The 22,969-nt window shown below is 38.8% G+C and overlaps 3 protein-coding genes across 8 annotated transcripts in view; 2 read left to right on the plus strand and 1 right to left on the minus strand.

The window, feature by feature from the left end:
- Positions 1–916: 916 nt before the first annotated feature.
- timm9 (translocase of inner mitochondrial membrane 9 homolog) lies at positions 917–1,959 on the minus strand. Of its 2 annotated transcripts, none has more exons than XM_026286837.1 (4): positions 1,892–1,959; positions 1,581–1,674; positions 1,392–1,487; positions 917–1,284 (listed from the first exon to the last, which is right to left on the minus strand). In XM_026286837.1, exons 2-4 carry the CDS (start codon positions 1,617–1,619, stop codon positions 1,150–1,152), a joined length of 270 nt encoding a protein of 89 aa, XP_026142622.1. In that variant the 5' UTR covers positions 1,620–1,674; positions 1,892–1,959; the 3' UTR covers positions 917–1,149. The 2 variants fall into 2 exon arrangements, with proteins under 2 accessions (XP_026142622.1, XP_026142623.1); XM_026286838.1 differs by having other exon boundaries at positions 1,581–1,671; positions 1,892–1,942.
- A 479-nt stretch (positions 1,960–2,438) lies between these two features.
- The window catches only part of kiaa0586 (KIAA0586 ortholog), a 103,945-nt gene continuing 83,414 nt past the window's right edge, over positions 2,439–22,969 (plus strand). Inside the window, exons 1-10 of one of the 5 annotated variants that reach the window (XM_026286470.1) lie at positions 2,439–2,768; positions 2,857–3,160; positions 3,245–3,306; positions 3,413–3,473; positions 3,796–3,865; positions 3,948–4,122; positions 4,225–4,428; positions 5,518–5,656; positions 6,486–6,635; positions 12,476–12,602. In XM_026286470.1, coding sequence (XP_026142255.1) covers positions 2,760–2,768; positions 2,857–3,160; positions 3,245–3,306; positions 3,413–3,473; positions 3,796–3,865; positions 3,948–4,122; positions 4,225–4,428; positions 5,518–5,656; positions 6,486–6,635; positions 12,476–12,602 — 1,301 coding nt within the window. In that variant the 5' untranslated portion in view covers positions 2,439–2,759. The remainder of the gene's footprint in view (positions 2,769–2,856; positions 3,161–3,244; positions 3,307–3,412; positions 3,474–3,795; positions 3,866–3,947; positions 4,123–4,224; positions 4,429–5,517; positions 5,657–6,485; positions 6,636–12,475; positions 12,603–22,969) is intronic. The other 4 variants (XM_026286471.1, XM_026286473.1, XM_026286474.1 and 1 more) reach the window with 4 other exon arrangements.
- On the plus strand, positions 16,987–19,841 carry irf2bpl (interferon regulatory factor 2 binding protein-like). Its single transcript, XM_026286476.1, has one exon. It carries the CDS (start codon positions 17,139–17,141, stop codon positions 19,122–19,124), a length of 1,986 nt encoding a protein of 661 aa, XP_026142261.1. The 5' UTR covers positions 16,987–17,138; the 3' UTR covers positions 19,125–19,841.

Consider the following 22,969-nt stretch of genomic DNA (forward strand, 5'->3'; position numbering starts at 1 on the left):
GGGAGTATAAACAAAAACTACCAAGATGTGGAAATACTTAACATTTAATTTCCAGTTCACTCAACTTTAATTAATGTCACAATGCAAAATTGCAATAAAAAGGGGCAGAAATCTCTTTATTTTGGACTGAATTATGACTTTTATGGCCATGTTTCTGAGATTCATCTAGCCAGTCAATACCTATAAAATCAACGCAGAACTTACACTGGAATTGATAAGTTTAATGATAAAAAGTTCAATAATTTGATGAAAATGTATTCTCCCTCAGGCCATCCCAAAATGAAGATTAGTTTGTTTCTTGGGAACAGGTGTAACTGAGTTTTACATAATTTGCTCACCAATGGATCCTCTGCGGTGAATGGGTGCCGTCAGAATGAGAGTCCAAACATCTGATAAAACATAATTCATAAGTAATCCACATGATTTCAGTCCATCAGTTAATAATATCCGTGAAATATGAAATGCTGTTTGTAAGACGCAAATCCATCATTAAGATGTCTTTAACTTAAAACCATTGTTTCTAGCTAAAATACAAGTCTACTATCCATAATAGTCGATTGATGTGAGAAGACAACAGGGAATTGATTAATGGATTAAGGACTGATATTTCGGCCAGAAGTGAAATTTCAAAGTTAAAACTATTTGATGGATTTATTAAAAATGCAGTTTTCACATTACAAGATGGAGTCTTGTGGATTATTGTGATGTTTTTAACAGCTGATTGGACTCTCATTCTGACGGCACCCATTCACTGCAGAGGATCCATTGGTGAGCATTTGATGGAATGCTGAATTTCTCCAAATCCGTTCCCATGAAGAAACAAACTCATCTACACCTTAGATGATGTGAGGGTAAGAATTTTTGGGTGAACTATTCCTTTCAATCCCATTAGCTAAATTATACATGAGACTGAATATCAGAGTTGACTAATATTTTATTTTGGAGCACATTAACATAAAAACCATCAAGATCTTTCGTGTTTTAAGGAAGACCAGCATAGTGGTCGAAACGAGAGTGTATGTCCTTAGGGAAACCAAAATTCCCAATGATCCAGTTAGAGGACTTCTAACACTGTTCCCAGTGCCTGCGTCCTCTGCTCCATGCTGGAGACTGTCGTAACGGTCTGGGGTTCAGTCCAGCAGCAAATGATCATCGTGGCTGTCCTAATAAACCAGCTTTAGCAGCCAGTGCTTCATTCTGCTGGATGTGATACTCCTGAAAGCGCATTGAGATCCTCTGCGTCATCTTCAGATACTTCTGTAAGCAGCTCTCAGAACATGTAGTCTGGAGAGACAAGTTACAATTGAAATCAAGTTACATTACTAATTTGGTTATAAATGATCGATTTATCCTCTTGCAGAAATAGAAGCACAAACAACATCCCCACACACCTCTTCTGGCTTGACTTCTCTTGTAGTGAAATCTTTCACACAATCCATGAAGCAGTTCTCTGTCAGTTTATTGTAGGTTCCCAGAAATTCTTTGAACTGCAAAATACAAAGATGGGCAGTAAAACAGCTATTTAATCATCCAAAAAACTATAAATAGAATATAAATGTGTATGGTTATGTTCTTTTTACCTGTTTGATCTGGTCTGATTCAGTGACCTGAGCTGCCATAGTTAAAATACAGTGGAGATCTCGTCGTTTTCATTGATTGACAGTACAGAGGCTGCTACATAAATACATGTTTTTTTAATAATAAAGGCCTTTAGCATTATATTGTATGTACATTTATAACACTAAATATTCGAAACATGCCTTCAAAAATAAATATATTAATAAACGCTTTATAATAAATAAGATACAGGCGATAAATATAACAAGAAACAAAACGCGTTAAAAATAAATAAATAAACAAACAAAGAAAAAAATGACATTAAATCTTTTACCTTTGCTGTCAGAGCTCAGGATGTGAAGGACATGTGAGAACAGAACAAACCGTTGCTTCACATCGGCAGATTCGTAACTGTCGTTACAAATGAGAGCCCTTATGAAATAAAAAAATAAATATCGTTTTACATTTGTATTTTTCTGTAATATATTTGTACATAATTTATACATACATTTTTTTATTTAATTTTAGTGTGTAATGCACATCTTGTTGAAAATGTGCAGACATAGTGTACAACGACAAACGTCCCTTTAAATTAGCATCTTATATTTAACATTAAAATTATTAAATATAATGTTTTATATTCTCAGTAATTTTATGATTACTTGTGCTACAGGATGCAAAATCTTCTGAAATTTCTCAGATTTATTACTTATTATTTATTTATTATATAAAAAATATGTGAAAAGGCAATTATTTATTATTTATTTTTATTTTTTTAAATATAAACATTTATTTGTCATGTTTTCCCAATATTCTATGAAAGACCAAATGGGGGCAGCAGTGTCATGATTGGAACACAGGGAACTTTTATTTTGAAATCTTTCGATCGTGTCCTTGTTTCCAGGATCACAGTTGTGAAGTTTTGTTGTCAGCAACAACCGACGCTGAGAAAAAACAGGATTTACAGCTGAAATAAAACCTCCTTTGAATATCACGTTAAAATACTACGAAATTAAGTCGGGGTTTACTGTGAATTTAACAGAAATGAGAGGCTGAAGCAACCGGTTTCTTAAAAAAAAAAATCACCAGCGGCGGGAAATTTAAAAACAGTAAGTTACTGACAACAACACCAGAGTGAATGACGTGTGTCATCATCTGAGGATATCTCACGAAATAAAGGCAATAATCGTTATGTTGACGTCATGTTCACGGTAAGACTGTTAGAAACGCCTGAAAATGATGAAAGCTTTTGACAACTAACGACTGGGCCTGTACATTGTTATTATCCTCTGTTTAAAGACCGACAACAGTGAAAACAAAAGTCTTATTACTGATAGAAAAGTGGAAATGGAGCCTTGTTGTGTGTCTGTGGTCAATAACACGAACTTAAACGACTCTACATCCAGCTCTGATGCAGCAGATGTGTTAATTCGTTCAACCAGAGCTGCTTTGGGTGCCAGCAGAGAGGAAATACAGCATGAGGGTCATAATAAAGTTAATATTTACATTAGGAGACTGTCAGACTCTGAAGATATTCATTCTGTGAATGAGAGAGAAATCCCACCTGTCCACCAAGTGAATATTCCTTCAGCTTCAGATACAGGTAACACTATTATGTTGATTGTAGTTAAAATGTGACATGCATTTAAGGATCAATAGAATAAATTATTTTTTTATTTGAATTCAGCTGAATCCCATGAACAACATCCCAGTGGATCATCAAATCAATTTGCTGACATTTCTGACAAAGTGAGTTTTTCCCCCTTCCTACAGTTATATTTGGTTTGTTTATAAACAATTTAAACTTGCTGAAGTTGATTAATGTTTTTTAAACAATTAATTTTTCTTTACATAGACCTCCAGGAACAAGAAAAGTAAAATTACAATCATGGAGATGGCAAACTCAAAATCGATAGGTATGATTTCTATTCCGTTCTGTTCTGTTCTACTGAATTCAGTTATATTGGTATTATATTCAAAGATCAGAAACATACAATCATGCAGACAGAAAATGTGAAGCCAGATGTTGTTATTTTGTTTTGAGCTATATTGGTATTATATATAGAATATAGCTTAAGCGAAATCATACAAAAGGAAAACTTAGTCAAAAGGTATGAATTTGTATAATTGCATTGTTGTTTTGAATTAAAATAGTATTTTATGTATTCTATTGAATTATATTGGTATATTTTTAAATGTCACTAATGTGAAACTAATTGAAATATCTGAACACCTTAGGTGAAGACATGCAAATTTCAACATACTCTGCTGACGGGAGAGGAGCAGTTTCTGCCGCCCTCAAGAAAAGGTAATGCCTGATTTCATTCAGTCACTCGTATGATCAAACATGGTTATTATTTTGTACATGTGAATATTTCTCTGTTTCTCAGATCCCAAAGTGTCCCTTTAAGACGTAATGTGACAGTACAAGTGTTGGACCAAGACAGATCCCAAACTCCAAGAGGCCAGTCAGAGCCTGCTTGTCCATTAGGAGATCCTGGGACTTCTGCAAATGTGGCAGCCATTACAGCTGCTACTATTGCCGCCACAGCACCACTTATCAAGGTAGACATTATTAGATTCATATAGCATTATAATATTGCGACATTCTTAGAGCAATACAGTATGATAGCATTGATTTTAAACTGTCTTTGTTTGGCCCATCAGGCTCAGAGTGAGATGGAGGCTCAGATCGCACTGGTAACTGCTGAGCTGAGGAGGCTGCAGGCGTCAGAGTCCAGTGTCCCGCTGGAGAGAGCTCAGAACAGTTCTGTTGGGAGAGCAGCCTTCCTGGAGGAACAGCTTAATCTTCTGACGCAGCAGAGACTGCAACACCTGGAGACGATCCAATGTCAGCAGATCCAGCTGCAGGTAAAAATGGCAAGACCTCTGTCTCGACCTGGAGATGCAGAATCTGGATTTTATTTTATTTTATTTTTTAGTCAGTTTATTTTTGTTTTTATTTATTTATTTATTTTGTATTTATTTTTGTGTACTTTTGCTTTTATTTTATTTTGTTTAATTTCATTGTTGTATTCTTTTTTTGTTATTGTTTTAGTTTTTATTTATTTTTGTATTCTTTTGTTTTATTATTATTATTTTTTTTTGGAGTTTTATTTTTGTTTCATTTAATGTTTTGTTATTTTACGTTGTTTATTTTTTTCTTTCCTTTTCTTTTCTTTTCTTTTCTTTATTTTTTTAGTCTACTTATTCAAGTCAAGGATTATTACACCAAAACATTCATTCAACATTCAAGTTTTCCATCCTTGAACTAAATATATTTGCTACAGTATATATACTCTGCAATGATAGGCTGATACATATCATACTGTTCTTCAGGGTTGCTTAGTACCAAATACTGAACAGATTATGTCTACATAGCACACTGAGCATTTTTATTTCAAGAAGACTTTAGTTGCAGAGATCTGTTTTAAGGAGTCACATGCTGTTGTATTGCATCTTCGTTTCAGAGACTTGAACAGATTCTGATGAAATATTAATCCTATAAAAAGACATTTGTAGAAATTATTTTGTAAGAGTGAGGTGCATTTTGAAAGCCTCATGACCTACATGACATGAGATCATGTACGGAGGGTGTAAGAATGAACAATGTGTACTTTGTGTCAGGTCATATGTAATGTAAATGCCTCTGGGACCTCTGGGCATCTAATAAATAATTGTGGAAAGCACAGGGAATAACATAAACAAAGCTAATAATACATATACAAAAAGTGACCTATACGCGTTTTGGACAGTGACTGATAACAAAACAACAAAACTATAAGAACGGTAACTTCGACAGAGACCAATTCAGATGGTTAGTTGGCATCTCTGGCTTGGTTGTTTTATTTAACCTCTGAGCATTATTCCTGCAAGTCTGAGAAGACTCTTCTCCACTGCAGTTCATAAATTGATTGTGTTTATCAGCTTATGCATTTATCATATCTCCTCTATCTTCAGAATCGCCTCCTGGGATCGGCTCTAGATGTTGTAGCAGCTCGGGCGAACACAGACTCACAGTCCACCCTGCACACAGGCTCTGTCACTCAGATCTCAGACAGTCACCGCGTCAGACTCTCTGCCACTGATAAAACCTCTGGTGAGTATGTATACATAGATTTCTCTTTTTACAATCTATAATCACCATAAGATGATTGTGTCTCATTCACCATGCCAATAAAAATTAAATAAATTATGTTTTAGACCTGATTTATACTATTTTTCCTTCTAATGATTATTAATTTCCCCCCCTACTGGTCATATATCAATACAGCGATAGATGATAAAAAATATTTGGACGGACACTTAAAGTGTTAGTTCAGCCATTAATTAATTTTTGATGAATTCTGAGAGTCCTCTGACCCTCCCATAAACAGCGATGTAATTAACACGATAAAAGTCCAGAAAAGGAGCTAGGACATCGGTAAAATAATCCATGTGACATCAGGGGTTCAGCTGTAATTTTACGAAGCTACGAGAATACGTATGCTTGTATGCAAGGAAAATAAAAACAACTTTATTCACCGTTTCGTCTCCTCTGCGTGCCCTGGTGCCATTTTAGAGAGTATCCACTGAACGTAAACAGTGTATGCTATTCTGTGTCAGCTGCGCCACACTGATACATTGTTTTCATAAAAAGTATTCTTGTAGCTTCGTACAACACTGTACAACTATTTGAATATCTGGAATCTGAGGGTGCAAAATAATCAAAATATTGAGAAAATCACCTTTGAAGTTGTCAGTGCATATTAGCAATCAGAAATCAAGTTTTAATACATTTATAGTAGGAAATTTATCAAATATGTTCATGGAACGTGATCTTTACTTAATATTTAAATGAGTTTTGGCATAAAAGAAAAAATATATATATATATTTTTTTTAAAGGGTGCTGAATATTGTTTTTATGTTGATTTAATTTCTCCTGCAGTCTTAAAGGATGTGCTCCGAGACAAACAAACAGGTGGCCATACAAGCCCCCTGGAGACCCCTGCACCACGTAAAGTCATTCCTAAACCCACCCACTGGACATCATCAACAAACACCATCAAACCTCAGAGATCGTCCCTCAGAAACCAAGGTGGGTTTCTCTTCTGCATCATTTACTCTGTGTCTGTTTATTGGCTGAAAGCAATTTGATCATTGCAAATATTTGCTTCAGAGCCTAGATTTTATGAGTAGCTGCATTATATTGAGTGCACTTTTTTTTCGGTCCACGACCCAATCGGAGCACAGTTCTGAAATATTGTTCATTGGTTAATAGATCTTACAGTCTTACAGTGGTATTACAGTAGTATGGATGACATTCAAGTTAAAACCACTTGATGGCAGTAGCGTCACTACTGAATTTTTGCCTTTGCACCACAAACAGAACTTTCCGGTGCCTTTATATCATTTTAGCGTAGATTTTAGATTAATCAGAGGTACTGATGATAATCCGTAACAGCATACAGTTGTTTTTCTTGTTTTTTTTTTTTTTCCCAAGTCCAGTGTGGTTGAAATTAAAAGCTTTCTAATATCATTCTGGAAAAATGAAGCATGTTGTACAATTTGTTTAAATTATTATTCAGTAATTTATTTACATGCAAAATATTTTTTTTTAGCTATATCTGGTTGTAATATAATATGCATGCACTATGGTTTGGAAAGTAGACAGAGCATTTTAATTAATTACTGCTGCACATATTTTGCAGCATTCTATTTATTTATTTTTTTGGTTATGTCCATTCTTATCACTACTTTCGAATGGCTTTCATTGTTGCATCCTTGGCTACAGGCTTTGGAATCCATTGTGCTTTGCCCTCGCCAAGAAACTGCCTGCTTTTAGTTTCCTGTTTAAGAGACAACAATGATCAGCTCAGCCCAGAACCTCATGTTCTCAAACTCCAAAACCAGTCATTTATCCCCAAACAAGCTTTTTCCCTTTAGACACCATCACTCAACCAATCTGTCACTCCTCCGGATTGGATTGAAGACTCGCTTTTGCACTAAAAACCAATTAAGGCAAAAAGCAGTTGTTGAAAGAGGTGTCACCGCCGAACAGCTGTGTAAATATGAACAGTTCAAGCTGTTCGTCTCAGTCACGCTGTTTTGCTCCTGTCGGAGAAAGCCCAGGCTTGTTATTGGAAAAGCTTTGGGCATGTTAGCACAAGCTGACCTGTTAACACAGCTGCTTTAGTGTCTTCAAGAGGTGCGCGTCATTAAACGGGCTGAATTACCCTACACAACTGTGACTACACTATAGGCCACACTTGCTTATCACAAACAACATTCCTGCTTTTCCATTTCACCTCACTCTTTCCTCTTTTTCCACGATGTAAGCTCAGAAATCACATCTGAAACCTGGGAGAGTTTTCCTGCTGCGGCCCCCTCCGTGTCTCCCACGTGAACGCCGGATTGCTTTCCCAGACGCCGGAGCTGTGTTCTCAGGCTCGTGTTGATGGATGTGTGTGGGAGAACAGAGAGTTAATTATGGCGCGCGTGTATTTTTCCTGGAGTGTGAAACTTCAGTTCTGGTGTTTCGACCTACATACATACACAATGCGCTCTTCCAGATTGATTATTTCATTGAGTTTGATGTCAAATTTAGGGAATCAGCGAGTGTAAACACGAAGGTTTCAGGCTGTTGTGCGTAATGATGTTTATGGAAATTGGTCTCTGTTGGATGCAATGACAGCCTTTATATACTCATTTCAGTATGTAAATGTATTTTTTTTTCTTGAAAATAACACTTTTGTTTAACAAATATGCATTAAATGTATCAAAAGTGAGAGTAAAGACAATAATAATGTTACAAAAGATTCAAATAAATGCTGTTATTTAGAACCTTCTGTTAAAAATTTGTTGCAGAACATCGATTTTTAACATTAATTTGATAAAGTTGAGAAGCAGCAAATACACACCCAGAACGATAACTATAAAGATAACGATATTACTGTTATTGTTTCGACCTACATACATACACAATGCACTCTTCCAGATTGATTATTCCATTGAGCTTGATGTAAATGTTAGGGAATCAGCGGGTGTAAACACGAAGGTTTCAGGCTGTTGTGCATCGAGACTTCAGCAGTAAGATGTCTGGTGCTTCTGACTCCATTTTGTCACTTGTGCACATCAATCTGGTCGTCATGGCAACCCGGCTATTTCGGCGGCAGCGTTGCTCCATCTCTCCGGCTGTCAGACCGTTTTCTCGCTCTATTCAAACGGGCTATTTTTAGCCAACCTTCCTTTTGTTTCTCGTGTACATCATCAAAGCGGCGTTAAATACATGCAGAGAGGAGAAATCTGGAGCGTGAGGTGTTATGTCGTGTAGAGGATGCTTTTATGTTTACTCGTTTATGAGTAATCCACCAGGATATTAGGTGTGTTAGTAATTATCTGAGCTCATGCACGCTTTGGTCAAAAGGTAAATTTAGCAGCTGTTACTGTGTTTGGGGATTTTTATTTATTTAGGTTTATATGAGTGAGTAAGAGAAATGAAGACGATTTATGACTCAATTTTAATAGTCGTAATAAAAATAGTCATAATACAGTTAGTAAGTGGTTGTATTGTATTTCTGCTGTTTGGTTATAAAAATGAAAAAAAAAACTGTTTATTTTGTAAAATATTGTGTCAAACACTGGTCAGTTGTTAGCTGTAACCAATCATCTTTTTATTTTAAGTTTTAGTAATCTTTTATCTTTTGTATGGTTCACTTTAATGGTCCTGTGGTGTGACAAATGCGTTTTTAAAAGCATCAATATTCCATGTAGTCACTCAAAATAAAAGAATATTAGGTCATAAAACAGCATGTTTTGTAGTTATTTAAGATGTTTACAACAGTTGCCAATAGACATTGCAGTCACTGTTTGAAATATCATTCTTTACTCGTCTTTTTTTATTTGTTTAGCCTTTGGGTCAGTCCAATGAGTCCAAACCGGTAGTGAAGATAGTAAAATCAAATAGGTGAAACAGAAGTCAAATCATGTAGTAATGAGCGGAGAAGCCTGCAGATTTTACATTAAGGGTTATGAATATTGCAAATGCCCTCAACAGCAATTTTTGTGGTCTTACCTCATCAAAGATTTAAGGGGAGGAATTTTAGCTCGTACTACACAAACACTAGCTGTGTCCAGATATGCAGTTACCCTAATCTTAATGAGATGATGTCATCTTTAAAATGATCTGATTTTCTAAATGTTTTATATATGTATCTACATTTGATTTATTTATGACGCAGTACTGTAAAACCGTGAAATATTATGTTAGTTAATACTTGTGAGGCAAAGCTGAATTTTCAGCATCATTACTCCAGTCTTCAGTATCATATGATTCTTCAGAAATCATCCTAATATGCTGATTTGGTACTCAAGAAACATCTATCATTATTATTAATGTTAAAAACAGTTATGCTGGTTAATATTTTTGTAAAAATGGTTACTTTTTTTCCCCAGAATGCTTTGATAAATAGAAAATTCAAAACAATAGCATCTATTTGAAATAGAAATCTTGTCTACAACTAAATAAAACTATTAATTTCTTTAAAATGTTATTAACCCAAACCTTTTAACATATAAAGTTATAGTATAGTATAGTGTATATAATATAATGCTTTGATTCTTTAGGTTAAGCAGATAAAACTATATTCACATACATTGTCTCTGTATATATCTATATATATATCTATATATATATATATCTACACACACACACACATATACACTAGCATGTTTTATTAACACCGTGACCTACATTGTGATCCTTTTGTGTTCACTGTACATTTTAAAAGCTAGAAAGCTTCTTGTCACCACTTTCACATCAACCAGCAGATACCAGGAGAGTCTGTCTGCCCCCCGCAGGGATGCCCTTTCCGATATAAATGGCAGACTTTATTATTAGTCAGTGCCCTTACCTGCCGAGACCTCCATTACTGTTGATGTGCTCTGGGGGGTGGGTCACATGCCGTGCGTCACAACTTAATAGAGCAGCACATACACAGTATCCGCCCCTCTGCAGAGCATTCAAATTTATTATGGTTCTTTGTGTCCCATAGTGCACTTAATGCATTAAAGAAATGCATTTGTTCAGAGTTTAACCTGCACAGGGTGCCATGTTTAAGACCTGTGTTCCCGCAGTCTGGCATTGTGCGTCTGGCAGCACTATAACGAGAATCCGGACCTTGGTGAGGTGCCAGCTCCATGTTAAATGCTGAGTGTTGTTTACAGCTCTGTGTTTGGAGTAATTATAAATGCAGCCACTGGTCCCGACATTACAGCTGATGTTTTGCAGCTGTGGACGTGTGTGGGTTTGACGTCACGCGGCAGCTGGGAAAGGGGATCGGAATCTGTGTGGTAACGCTGGCAACCGTCGTATATAGACCTGTCAGGAGCTGTTGTTTTCATCTGTCACCGTAAACAGTCCCAGAATGCACTTGGAAGAAAATACGCCCCAGAAAAATGATGACTGCTACAGTCTGGTTAATGAGGTTATTGCTTTGTTTTGCATGTTATAATATATGTTTATTGAAATGGGTTTCTGTTGGGTGCAATGACAGCATTTTCAGTATGATTTCGTGGCCTTTATTCAGTCGTTTCAGTATGTAAATTGATTTTTTCCTTTTTCTTGAAAATAATACTTTTGTTTAGCAAATATGCATTAAATGTATCAGAATTGACAATTATGATGTCACAAAAGATTTAAATGAATGTTGTTCTTTTGAACTTACTGTTAACAGTTTTCGCAAAAATATTAAGGAACACACATTTTTAACATTGATAATAATGAGAAGCAGCAAATTCACACCAAGAATGAAAACTATAAAGATAACGATATTAGGGTAAACACCAGTGAACGATATCGTCTGTTTATTCTCATTGCATGCCGCTTTAACTTCTCAAGCTCATTATAGCAGGATGGATTCTGATTGGGTGTAAATGTTTTTATCGTTCATCAGCTGGCTATATCTTTATCGTTGTATCTACTGTGGACTCTGCTATTATTTAATATTGAGAAGGATCATTTTTTCTTTATCGTTACCGTTATAGTTATCGTCCTTGATGTGAACGGGCCTTTAGAATGATTTCTAAACATTTCACGTCTCGGATTCATCTAATGAGCTGATGTAGGTTCAATCACTAGACATTTTACAGCACAGCTTTTTTTTTTTTTTCGCAATCACTGACAGCGATGATTGTTTTTGCATGTCTGCTTGTTCTCTCACAGGAAACGTTGCGCGGAGGGTCTGCCATATATGAAGCTTTGCTTGCCGTTGAGTCATGAGACTTTAGCTGCACATTTAACCGTATTCAACAAGCTTGAGGGCCTCCTGTTCCCCGTTAGCCCAGGTCACCGGGGCCCACAGGAGGTGGCGCTCATTGTGGCTCTTCTGTTGTTGCAGTAGGAGGAGGCCCTCCTTATGGTGCCTTTTTGACCTGAAGGAAATGATTATGGTCAAGAGCTCTACTGTTGTTTTTGGAGGATTGAGAAATCCTTGTCCTGGGTATTTATATAGCTTTGTATCCTTTTGTCTGCATTCCACAGCGCCGCAGGGAGAACATTCCACTCTCCGGTCTCCTAATAGGGCTCAGGCGAGAGCGCCGGGATATTTTACCTCTGCACGATATGAGGTTTCCCTCCTCTGCGTACTCAATTTGACTTTTTCCATTTACAGTCATGGGCTGACAAACTGTAAGAATAGCGAAAGAATAATTGCTCGCTTGTGATCAGAAACACCTGGCACGTATCACACATTTATGGTCTGGGTTATTGGCATTGTGCACTAGATTTGTGCAGAATTGATGACTAGCCGAAACACGCGGGGCCTTGTTAGAGTCGCAGGCACGCAGCGGTGTGTCTTCTGGCAACGATGAGCTGGACTGCTGACTGCGGCAGGTGTCTGGTGCCCAGGCTGATCACTGTGATATCTTCTCTCTTTGCAGGAAATGGCAGACTTCAGGACCGGAGCCCTAATAACCGGAGATCTCCCGAGAGATGCGCCTTGCAGTCTGTCGGGGTAAAGAGGTTCGCCATGGCAACAGCTGACAACGGCCAACCAGAGCGGTCCAGGTAATAATAGATCTTGTTTTCAGAGCAGGAAGGCACACAACCCTCGGCCTTTCGTGTTTCGCCGTACACAGTGCGTAACCATAGTAGTGGACCTTCATAACTACTTCTTTTCCCAAGCCAAAGGAATGCTTTTGTTTTATTTATGGCGCTCGGTTAGGCACATCTTGTCTTTTTCGTTTAAATACACCCTCCTAATGTTCCATAAGCAAGTGTCACTTAAAAAATGGAGGAAGCGCAAATGTGTTTTGCCCGAGCGTCTCTCTCTGTGCAAGAGGCTTACCGCAACTTGTCAAAATGACAGTATGAGAAGCAGTGCGTAAAACTGAATGTCTTTGTTCTTGGCCTGTGATGTAGCAAGCAAGGCTCTAAATAATACAACATGTTTTTGGATCCTGTTCCGAAAGCTTTATGCACTGCGTCTGCGAATTCATATGGGCCTCCTCGAAGAAAATTTGTCATGAAGACCAAGATCATTCACATTGGAGTTTATATGACTGTCATGGGGCAAACAGAAGACAGTCTGCAGCTGTACCTAAAAGTATCATGGATTTTTTGGGGTGTGTTTTTTTTTTGGACGTGCAATAATAAACATAAATATAATACTTAATGAATTAGAGGTTCATTGGTAGGCTTTAAATGGCTGATAAACATACCAAGGTTTGGGGTTAGTAAGATTATGTTCTAAAAGAAAGTAATACTTTTTCAGAAAAGATGCATTGAATTGATCAAAAGTGAAAGTAGAGACGTGGAATGTTACGAAAGAGTTCTATGTTAAATAAATGTTTTAAATGCACAACTCCTTTCAACATTGATAATAAATATTTCTTGAGCAGCAAATCGGCTTATAAGAAAGATTTCTGAAGGGTCATGTGACTAAAGAATGGAGTAATAGTGTTGAAAATTCAGCTTTGATCTCAGGAATAAATGACTATTAAAATATAAAGTAAAACATTTTCTTATTTATATAAATATTTCACAATATTGTTTTACTGTATTTTTTATCAAATAAATCCAGCCTTGGTGAACATAAAAGACTTCTTTCAAAAACAATAAAACGATCTTACTGACCTTACCAATTTTTAAACGGTTCAGTGTAATCGCAGAAAATAGGATATATTTTAATATTTTAATATTTATTTAGATTTTACATGATACTCAATACTCTCTCACACCCAGACACACACACGCTAATAAAATGTGCGTTATCTATTAACAAAACTGGCTGGTACTGATGCTATGCTATTTCTGTTAATCGAGTCAACCGGTGCCAATAAAAGTGTAGCCAAAAAGGTCTGAGATAATAGCAAATTATATGCTAGACTCATCTGTCTTTGACTAACATAAATATGGTAATCATTCCATTTCGTGTGTCAAGGTATCATAAGTCCATCATAGTATGTGTATTAACATATGTGGGGTAATGCTTCAGATCTGTCTCTTCAGTAAACCTGGCTCAGTATTTGTACTGTTTTGTGATTGAAATGCAGTTTGCGCCGGTTATGTGAAAACGGAGCGTTTTATAATGGTAAATTAGCTTTTACTACCGCCACTGGCGGTTCAGCAGCTGCATTTTCCATTCTCTCTTCAAGTCAATATTCCTGCGTAACAGTAAGGTCTGTTCTAAAAAAAACAAGTGAGGGAGAGTGAAAGTCATACATCTGCAGGTTACCGAGTGTTCGACACAAGATGTGCACACACGAGCAGCTCTGGGAAGTCTCCGAGCAGCCTCTGGTTCCTATGGCAACTGCGGGGCGGTCTCTATCGACTCCATCTGAGAATAGGTAAAGTAAATCTGCATGCATCTGGCCGCCCGCCAGCGTCTCAAATGAAAGAGTACTTTGAATGGCTGCCAAGTTTGGAGGAGGAGAGAGGCTGTCAGGCCTGCTTAATGTTGGCAGTTTGTACTTGGCAAGACTCGCCTTTTCCCAGAATCCCTCACTCTGGCAGCCCGCCAGCCACTTAGCGGAAGCTGAGAGTTAACCCCTGCGATAAGCTGGTGGAAGGCTGAACATGGAAAACTTTCCATGCAGTGTGTGTGTGTGTGTCTACACATGTATGTGGCTCTGTGTGTGTGTGTGTGTGTGTGTAGGAGGGTGGGTGGGTGAGTGATGTTCTGTTCAGGGCATGTGTCTGTGTGCATGTGTGTGAAAGAGAGAGAGAGTGCCAAGCCTCAGGGTGATCTGTATTCATGAGAAGACTACAGGGACAGAGAAACATCTCTCAGTGAAAGCGAAGGAGGGTGAGATATCCTTTACAGGCTAAAGGATTCCCAATTTTTTTGCCCATAGAATGATATTTATGTATTTTTGTACTAAATATTTTCTTTCCAGTATAAATATTTGAGTTCTACTTGTGGTCATGTGTCAGACAGGGACATTTGCGTGTTTTTAAAGTCAAAACCTGAATTCATTTTAAAGTCAAGTGACTCTCTCCAACACTGAAGATAATTTGCACAAACACTGTTTCTTTATGACGTTAATTTGGGGCACAAACCAAAGGCATCAGGCTCATTCACACCATCTGAGTCACAAGCACGGAGCAAGAATACTGTGCAAATTGTCCCCGGGCTTAGAAGCTGGAAGACGTTCTGCCTGACATATCAGTAGTGGATATTTCATCCTTTTGACATACAAATTTAGGATCTTTAGTGCTCGATTTTTTTACTGTATATATAATTTTCATTGTAGAGAAAAGATCACATCCTCAGATTTGGCTGATGCCTTACTTGGTAGTTATGTTTTTAGCTTGGATAAAGCACAGCTTCTTTCTGTGCCAGCAGAATTCAGGGATTGCAATAAATGGCATTTCTCCTCTCCTCCAGACCTCCCTTGATTTTTTTTCTTTCCTTTCTCTCGGTTTTTCCACCCTCTCGTCTTGTTGTATAACAGGATGAGTTTTTCTCTTTTTTTTCTGTTGTTAAGCAGAGAACAGACTATGGGAAAGGGGATTTTAGGGGGCAGGGCTGTGAAAAATGTCTGATTTGAAGGTAAACATTCAGAGGCTGATAGATGCAAAACCCTAGAAATCATATATTTATCAAATCACTTAATAATAGTAGATCATTACGTCGTTACATTTACAGTAGATGTAAACATTGTTAATGTTTAAGGAAGTCTGTTTAAGGATGTCATGGGGCTCAGATGTTATTTCAAATGCCCAGGAATGTATTTTGTTTAAAATATGTCCATAGTACTTTTAGTTTTTTGTTTAAATCACACATGCATTTTGCTAGGCATTTTTTTTAACATGATCTTGCATTATTAATAGTACCACAGAATATCAAGTGTATGGAGATTTTAGAAGCAGTCAGAACAGACACTCTGGGAGAAACGTGAATACCTCAGATTTTCCACCCACAACTCTAGCTCTTGTATTCTGAGAGCAAACAGCCAGCGAGTTATGGCAAGTAGCTTGAGCATTTACTCATTTATTCTTTTAATATTATTTTTATAAAAATGTTTTTTCATAAATAAAAAATACCTATTTTTAATTACTAGTATGTGATCTAATATCCAATTTCTATTTCATCAGTAACTTCTCATTTTATAGTAGGCTTTTCATTTTCAGTAGTGGCTAGTATCTATTAGATTAGTCTTTTATAATTCAGGGTTGCCCATACATTGATTTATTTGTGGCGGGCCACCACTATTTCAAAACTGACCGCCACAAATAGATTTTCTAAAAGGCTTTGACTTCGTTGAATAAACATGAGGACTACAAGTTTCAAAATCAAAAACCGCCGAAGAAAATAAAATTTGATGCCTGATATATCAGCATTTGTGAGCTCAGCGCTGCTTCGTATACAGCTGTTACCGGAGAAACATCTATCTCACCCTTTCTAATAGCGCCTCCTGCTGGCAGAATTTTTTTTTTATGTTTATACTTATTCATTAGATACTATTAACCATTGCTACTGGTATCCCAGTAGTGACAAATAACTATTTTTACGGATAAGCAATTGCATGTTTTTTATTTTTCAATTTCTATTGATTTATTTTTGACATTGACATGTATGGAATCTGTTTTTCATATATTCATTTAATTATTCATGGTGTCCATTCCAGATTTACTAGTTACTATTCCTTAGTTCCAATACTTATTTATTAGAAACTATAGATACTAATAACAACAAATGTTACCTTTAAAAATGGGTTACTTGCCACTAATGTGATAGTGATTACAAGCAAAAAAATAAATTGTATATAATGAATAATTACTGAACAGATATCGGATTTACCTAAAAGTGCTAGTAACATAAGAATAGATACTGATATTTTTTTTGTGTCATAAATGTTAAATCGGCTTGCCGTACATGGTGGCGGTGCGCGTTTCTCGGTCCATTCAGAAGATTTGTTAGGGAGTGGTTAGCGCATGCGCACTCGCATGGCAACAAGTGGCTTGTCATTTGTAACAGAAAAAGCAACTGCGGAACGTGGTGCTGACGTCACCGGCCCAGCCAGGTGGCATTCCGAGAAGCAGAAGAGGCGCATTCGCCTCCTAGTAACCGTATAACGGATCCGAGAGGAGCAGCTCAACATGTCTTCGGCGCAGGTCTCCTCGTCGAGGAGACAGTCGTGTTATCTGTGCGATCTGCCGCGCATGCCGTGGGCAATGATTTGGGATTTTACGGAGCCCGTGTGCAGGGGTTGCGTGAATTACGAGGGCGCGGATAGGATCGAGTTTGTTATCGAGACCGCGCGCCATCTGAAGCGGGCTCATGGCTTCCAGGAAGGGAGATCCCCGGGTCCTGCGCCGCCGCCCGCGGTGAAAGCACAAGCCGGCATGTCATCCAAGGAGTCGGTGCAGATGAACCATGTGGACGGCTCGTCAAAACAACAACAGCAGCAGCAGCAACAACAACAACAGCCCGGCTTGGACCGATACGCGCTCGGCACCGAGAGATCACGCTTTGATTATTCCAGCATCGGAGCGCACAGGCTTCCGAACGGACTCGGCGGACCGAACGGTTTCCCCAAATCAGACGACGGACCCCCCGAGTTGAACCGACAGAGCCCTAACTCGCGTCGGAATCACGGGCTGGTGGCAGTATCGGGACAGATGAGCGTGCCGCCGAACCTCCTTCCGCAGACTCTCCTGAACGGCCCACCGTCAGCGGCGAGTATAGCCCAGCACAGCCTGTCTGGACGAGTCCCTCCAGCCCCGGCCAGCATCGGACCGGCGCTCGCGCTCTCCGAGCAAGGTAAAAGACCCGGTTCTGTGTCCAGCACGGACCAAGAGAGAGATCTAAAAGAGAAGCAGCGTAACGCAGAGGCTCTGGCTGAACTTAGTGAAAGTTTGAGGAGCAGAGCAGAGGATTGGGCAAGCAAACCCAAGATAGTGAGGGACACACTTATCACACTTTCCAATTGCACTCCGTTTGATGTGAGGTTCAAGAAAGATCATTCCCTTCTAGGTAGGGTGTTTGCTTTCGATGCTATTTCCAAGCCCGGCATGGACTATGAACTGAAAATCTTTATTGAGTATCCCAGTGGATCTGGTAATGTGTTTTCCAGTGCGTCCGGTGTGGCTAAACAGATGTACCAGGACTGTATGAAAGACTATGGCAGAGGGCTTTCCTCCGGCTTTAAATATCTGGAATATGAGAAAAAGCATGGCTCTGGTGACTGGAGGCTCTTGGGCGATTTGCTCCCGGAGTCTGTGCGTTTCTTTAAGGAGGGGCTCGGGGGTGAAATGCTGCCCCAGCCTTACATCGATGCCAGCTGCCCTCTGCTGCCTTCAGCGCTGGTCAACATGCCCCGGGCTGTGGCATCAGGCAGTGCGCTCAGGACTGGCGTGCGCAAACGCAAAGCCTCCCCAGAACCAGACTCAGCGGAGGGGGAGCAGCAGAGACAGCAGTGGATGGCGAGTCAAAGCGAGGCGCTCAAACTGACCATGGCGTCTGGCTCATTTGCAGCCTCTCACGGCGGACCTCCGCCCTTGGGGTCAGTGCACTCCAGTCGAGCCACCCCACCTGAATCAGCTCCCCAGAATGGACAGTCCCCCATGGCTGCGCTCATGTCGGTCGCAGACACTTTGGGTAACGCGCACTCACCAAAGGACAGCAACTCAGTGCACTCTACCACATCCACCCGACACAACAGTAGCAGCCCGGTCTCCCCTGCCTCGGTGTCTGGACAGCGGCGTTTGGCCTCCCGGAACGGGGACATCAGTCTGACAGGGACACCTTCTCAATCGGGTTCGCATCAGGGCATGGATCAGGTGCACCCTCAGAACATTCCAGACTCACCCATGGCCAACAACGGACCTTTGTGTTGTACTATCTGCCACGAACGTTTAGAAGACACACACTTCGTCCAGTGCCCGTCAGTTCCCAACCACAAATTCTGTTTCCCGTGTTCCCGGGAGAGCATCAAAGCGCAGGGTGCCACTGGAGAGGTGTACTGCCCCAGCGGAGAGAAATGTCCCCTGGTAGGGTCAAACGTGCCTTGGGCTTTCATGCAAGGCGAGATAGCGACCATTTTAGCCGGGGATGTGAAAGTAAAGAAAGAAAGAGACCCTTAAATATAAATATATATGCTTCCTGCATCCGAAACAGACAAGTGAAGCGAGTATATTTAAGGCTGTGTCTTAAAACCTATTGAGCTGCATACTAAGACAACATTTATGGGCATTATAGATGCATTTGAATGCCTAGAAATGCTTTCTAAGTGGGCAGCACACTTGTTATTGAGAGACAGCCTACTTGTGAATATTGAAGTTACAAAAATAGTCCAGTGTACAGAGACATTTGTTTTCCTCCACGAAGGAGGAGGCTGTGTGCGTGCAAACATTTTTTTTATGGCACTTTGACAGTTTACGTTAAGGTTTTTATTCAATTTCATACTTATTTTCCACATCTACATGTACAATCCCAAGCAAAAAAAAAATGTTATTAATGAATACACTTTTTTTTGTGGTAGGTATAACAAATGCAGTCTAAAAGAGGGCATTCTTTGTTTCTTGGCCCCGTCTGCTTTTTTTTTTTTTTTTTTTTTTTAATATGATCTTTAAAATAGCAATTTTTTGTTTGTATCCCTTGGTCTGAGAATACAGATATATTTTATTACGTGTTTTCATTCTCTCTTTTTGCTTTAAAGTTGCACGGACGCTTTAGTGGAGCAAAAAATACTGTAAATGAAAAATGAAATGCTCTGTTTGTTTATACATATTTCTGTAGTAACAGAAGACTTGTAACGTGCCTTGGAGCTGAGTAAATTGTAATAAATTCATTGATATTAACTCTTTGTCGCGTGTTAATTTGTTCAGGTTAGAAATGTCTTTGATATTTGGATTCCGCCTTAATGTCTCTTTGTGAAATGTTTTCGATTTCAAAAGTGTTTTATCAAGCTTCCTTAAAACAAAATATATATTGCTTTCTTATATTGTAGTAGTTCATCATTTTCATTGAAATAAGAGCCAAATGATTCTTTTTCTAATCCCTTTACAGTGCTATTTTTATTTTCCCTTTAAAAGTTATTTGAAAAAATATAGCTAAAGTACTCAGCTAAGCACTTTTCTCCATTGTTAAGTGCAACAGTGGATCGAGTATCGCATATCCGTTTCATTGCTTTTGTCAGTGTCTTTTGCATTCATGTCATTGTATTTGCTCCAGACAGATGTAGTCCTGCTACACTGACCTAAAAAGTCAAATGTTTGATGCAGCCACAGGGTAGGAAACATCCTTTTAGCAGTACCTGATGGGTGTCACATGGGGTGCAATGCTTGTTTAATATCTTCAGTTTTCTTGTTACTCCCTTAGCAACAAGTTCCATTAATGACTCATGATAGAAGCTGTTTTACTGCATATGCAGGAGGCATTAAAATAACGCACAATTACCCTGCTCTAGCACACTGTGTCTTAATCTGTTATGCCTCAATTTAGGAGCTGTTAGCTGTTCCCTCTCTCCGTGTGTCAGAGTATTTTGGTGCGGGCAGGAAAGCTGAAGAGGGAAAATGCTTGCACATGCCTGAGATGGCCCTGGGGATGTATTCCTCATTTAGAATTCAGCTGGTTGGTCATGTGACTTGTCAGTCGTACTCTTGCATTGGCTGTGGGAGCGAGGGAAAACAGTTGGTGCATGGCTGTTGCCATGACTCAAACGAATGCTCTTTCACAGAGAAATAGAAGGTGGCACAATTCATTCATGGCAGCCGGCCATGCAAGTGTATCCAGACCAAATAACGGGGGACGTTAAGGTCAGAGAACAATGCACATGCCAAGCTATCTAACTGAAGTGGGCTCTGTGCTCGAATTCTCTGGAGGCCTGTGGTGCACATCCTGTAGATCGGAGTCATTTAAGCGGGAGCTAGAACATTTTTGCACTTAACAATTATGTGTGTGTGCATTTTGCCCTATAAAGGACCTATACAACACTTTTTAAAATGTTTTTTAATCAGCGTGTGAGGATGTTAAATACATTGTTGTTTAATACACATAATTCACATATATACTGCATATATATATATCACACACACACACGAATTTGCACACACATATTGTTATTTGCGTATATAGGTATTTGAATCAAGTCGTGTGTGTGTCTAATATACTGTATATGCATCACTTTTGTCACAATTTGGTGTATGTTTCTTAAAAGTAATAAAAAAAATTGATATATGAGATGTTCAAAGATTTTGAGCAGAATAACAAAGGTTTGTAGAAACATGTAGAAGTACAGTTATAAATTAATGTTTTCCTCCCCTTATTGAATCATGCAAAATTTCCCATGCTTTAATAAGTTCCATATATTGAAAAGGCAATGGCTCATATGAGAGCATAATAGATTAGAAAGGCAGTTTAGTTCTATTTTTTTTTTATAGTGCTTTCATAATCCATCTGAAGCCAGTGAAGGGTTTGGCTGTCGTGCTTTGTGGTGCATTGCAGTGATATTGTCGCTGCTGCTCGGTCTGTGAGGAATCAAAGGTGGGGTGTCTGGTTCAGGATGGAGTGGGCTTCTATTGTCATGCTAAAACTGACTTGGATTTGAGGTGCCCTTGGATCTCTCTGTAATCACCTGGGTATCAAGTTTCAGTGCACATACAAAGAAAAAAATAAACAGATACACCAACCCCACCCATTAGAGAAGGCGGGGGTCTGGCTTCCTGTTTACAACACACACACTTCTGTGGTGTCTTGAGTGTGTGTGTTAAATTCTGCACCTTTTCATGGAATGTTTTGGGACCCAGACAACAGAGAGATGAGGAGAAGAACCGTTATTGGCTTCCTAATAGCTAAAATCTCTGTAAATGCATGAATATTTAAGGTATCTCATAGCGTGTGATTATGTTGAGTGGCTGTGTACGGATAGAGATGTTTTCTGTAATGATATCAAGGCAAGCACAAATCTAATCATCTAAACCTTTGTTCTGCTAGATATACATTTTTATGTGCGGTTACAATGCATTTATAGTGATGCACTGATGTATTTGAGCTTTTATGATGGATTAATCTGTGCTGCAGCAAATATCTCAGAATTAGCATTCATTTCTAATGTGGTTGCTCATCTGTTTCAGAACATTTATTTTTGGTCGCGTTGTAAAATCACTGCAGTCTGTCCACCCTTCACTAGCCAGGGAAGCCAGAGGCTTCTTCCCCTCCTCCCAATTCCCTTCATCCCCATAACACACACACACACACACGTCTCTCTCCCTCCCTCCCTTCAAGGAAGAAGTTTCCAGCGGATAAAAATACAGCCACTCCAAAGGTTACGCTGCAGTGCCATCGTTGCCCATGGTAACAGCCTTGTTCAAAACATCATTTATTCAGGAATGTGCAGACACAAAGAGTGGAGAGGCTCAGCGTTAACCCTGCGTGTGCCAGCATTCGACTGTCTGCACACCAGTATTTTTAGAAATGCTCACGTCGTCCGTGTCATTTTGGATAATAGTATTTTTATTTTATTTTTTTTTTGCTGATATTGTGTCTTCTTGCAACTGGAATAACAACTCAGAATGTCATATATTGCATCAAATTACTGTGGCTGTAAAATCTCAAAATCTAGGCAACAGCCGGTAGTTCCCGCCTTATTTATTTTTTAAATTAATTTATTTTTTTAATGGTTCGTTACACTCAAATGTACTTTACAACAAAGCGTTTAGTTTCATCACCGCTTTATATATCGATTGCTGTATGCAGTGGTCTGTTATTTTTCTTAATTTCTATATTGTGCAACAATAATTGAATGCTTTAAAGTCATTACTGAATTGGATGAATGAAATGAAATTAGATTGAGGCAAGACTATCAGGAAACCGGTTAGAAAACCATTATTATTCTGGATAATGGTGGAATAGAAGTACAATCAAGCTCAGAAACGTTGTGTCACTTTTTTAAGATCTGTCACTACTATTCTTTCCATTTTGTGCCATT

This window comes from Carassius auratus, chromosome 17 (assembly GCF_003368295.1).
Source record: "Carassius auratus strain Wakin chromosome 17, ASM336829v1, whole genome shotgun sequence".
Classification (NCBI taxonomy): Eukaryota; Metazoa; Chordata; class Actinopteri; order Cypriniformes; family Cyprinidae; genus Carassius; species Carassius auratus.

Bases quoted from the DNA above. Each gene is read 5' to 3' on its own strand.
- timm9 (XM_026286837.1), bottom strand. From the start codon at position 1,619: ATGGCAGCTCAGGTCACTGAATCAGACCAGATCAAACAG. The intron at 1,488-1,580 runs GTAAAAAGAACA...TGTATTTTGCAG, and splicing joins AATCAGACCAGATCAAACAG to TTCAAAGAATTTCTGGGAAC. The intron at 1,285-1,391 runs GTGTGTGGGGAT...TTGTCTCTCCAG, and splicing joins GAGAAGTCAAGCCAGAAGAG to ACTACATGTTCTGAGAGCTG.
- irf2bpl (XM_026286476.1), top strand. From the start codon at position 17,139: ATGTCTTCGGCGCAGGTCTCCTCGTCGAGGAGACAGTCGTGTTATCTG.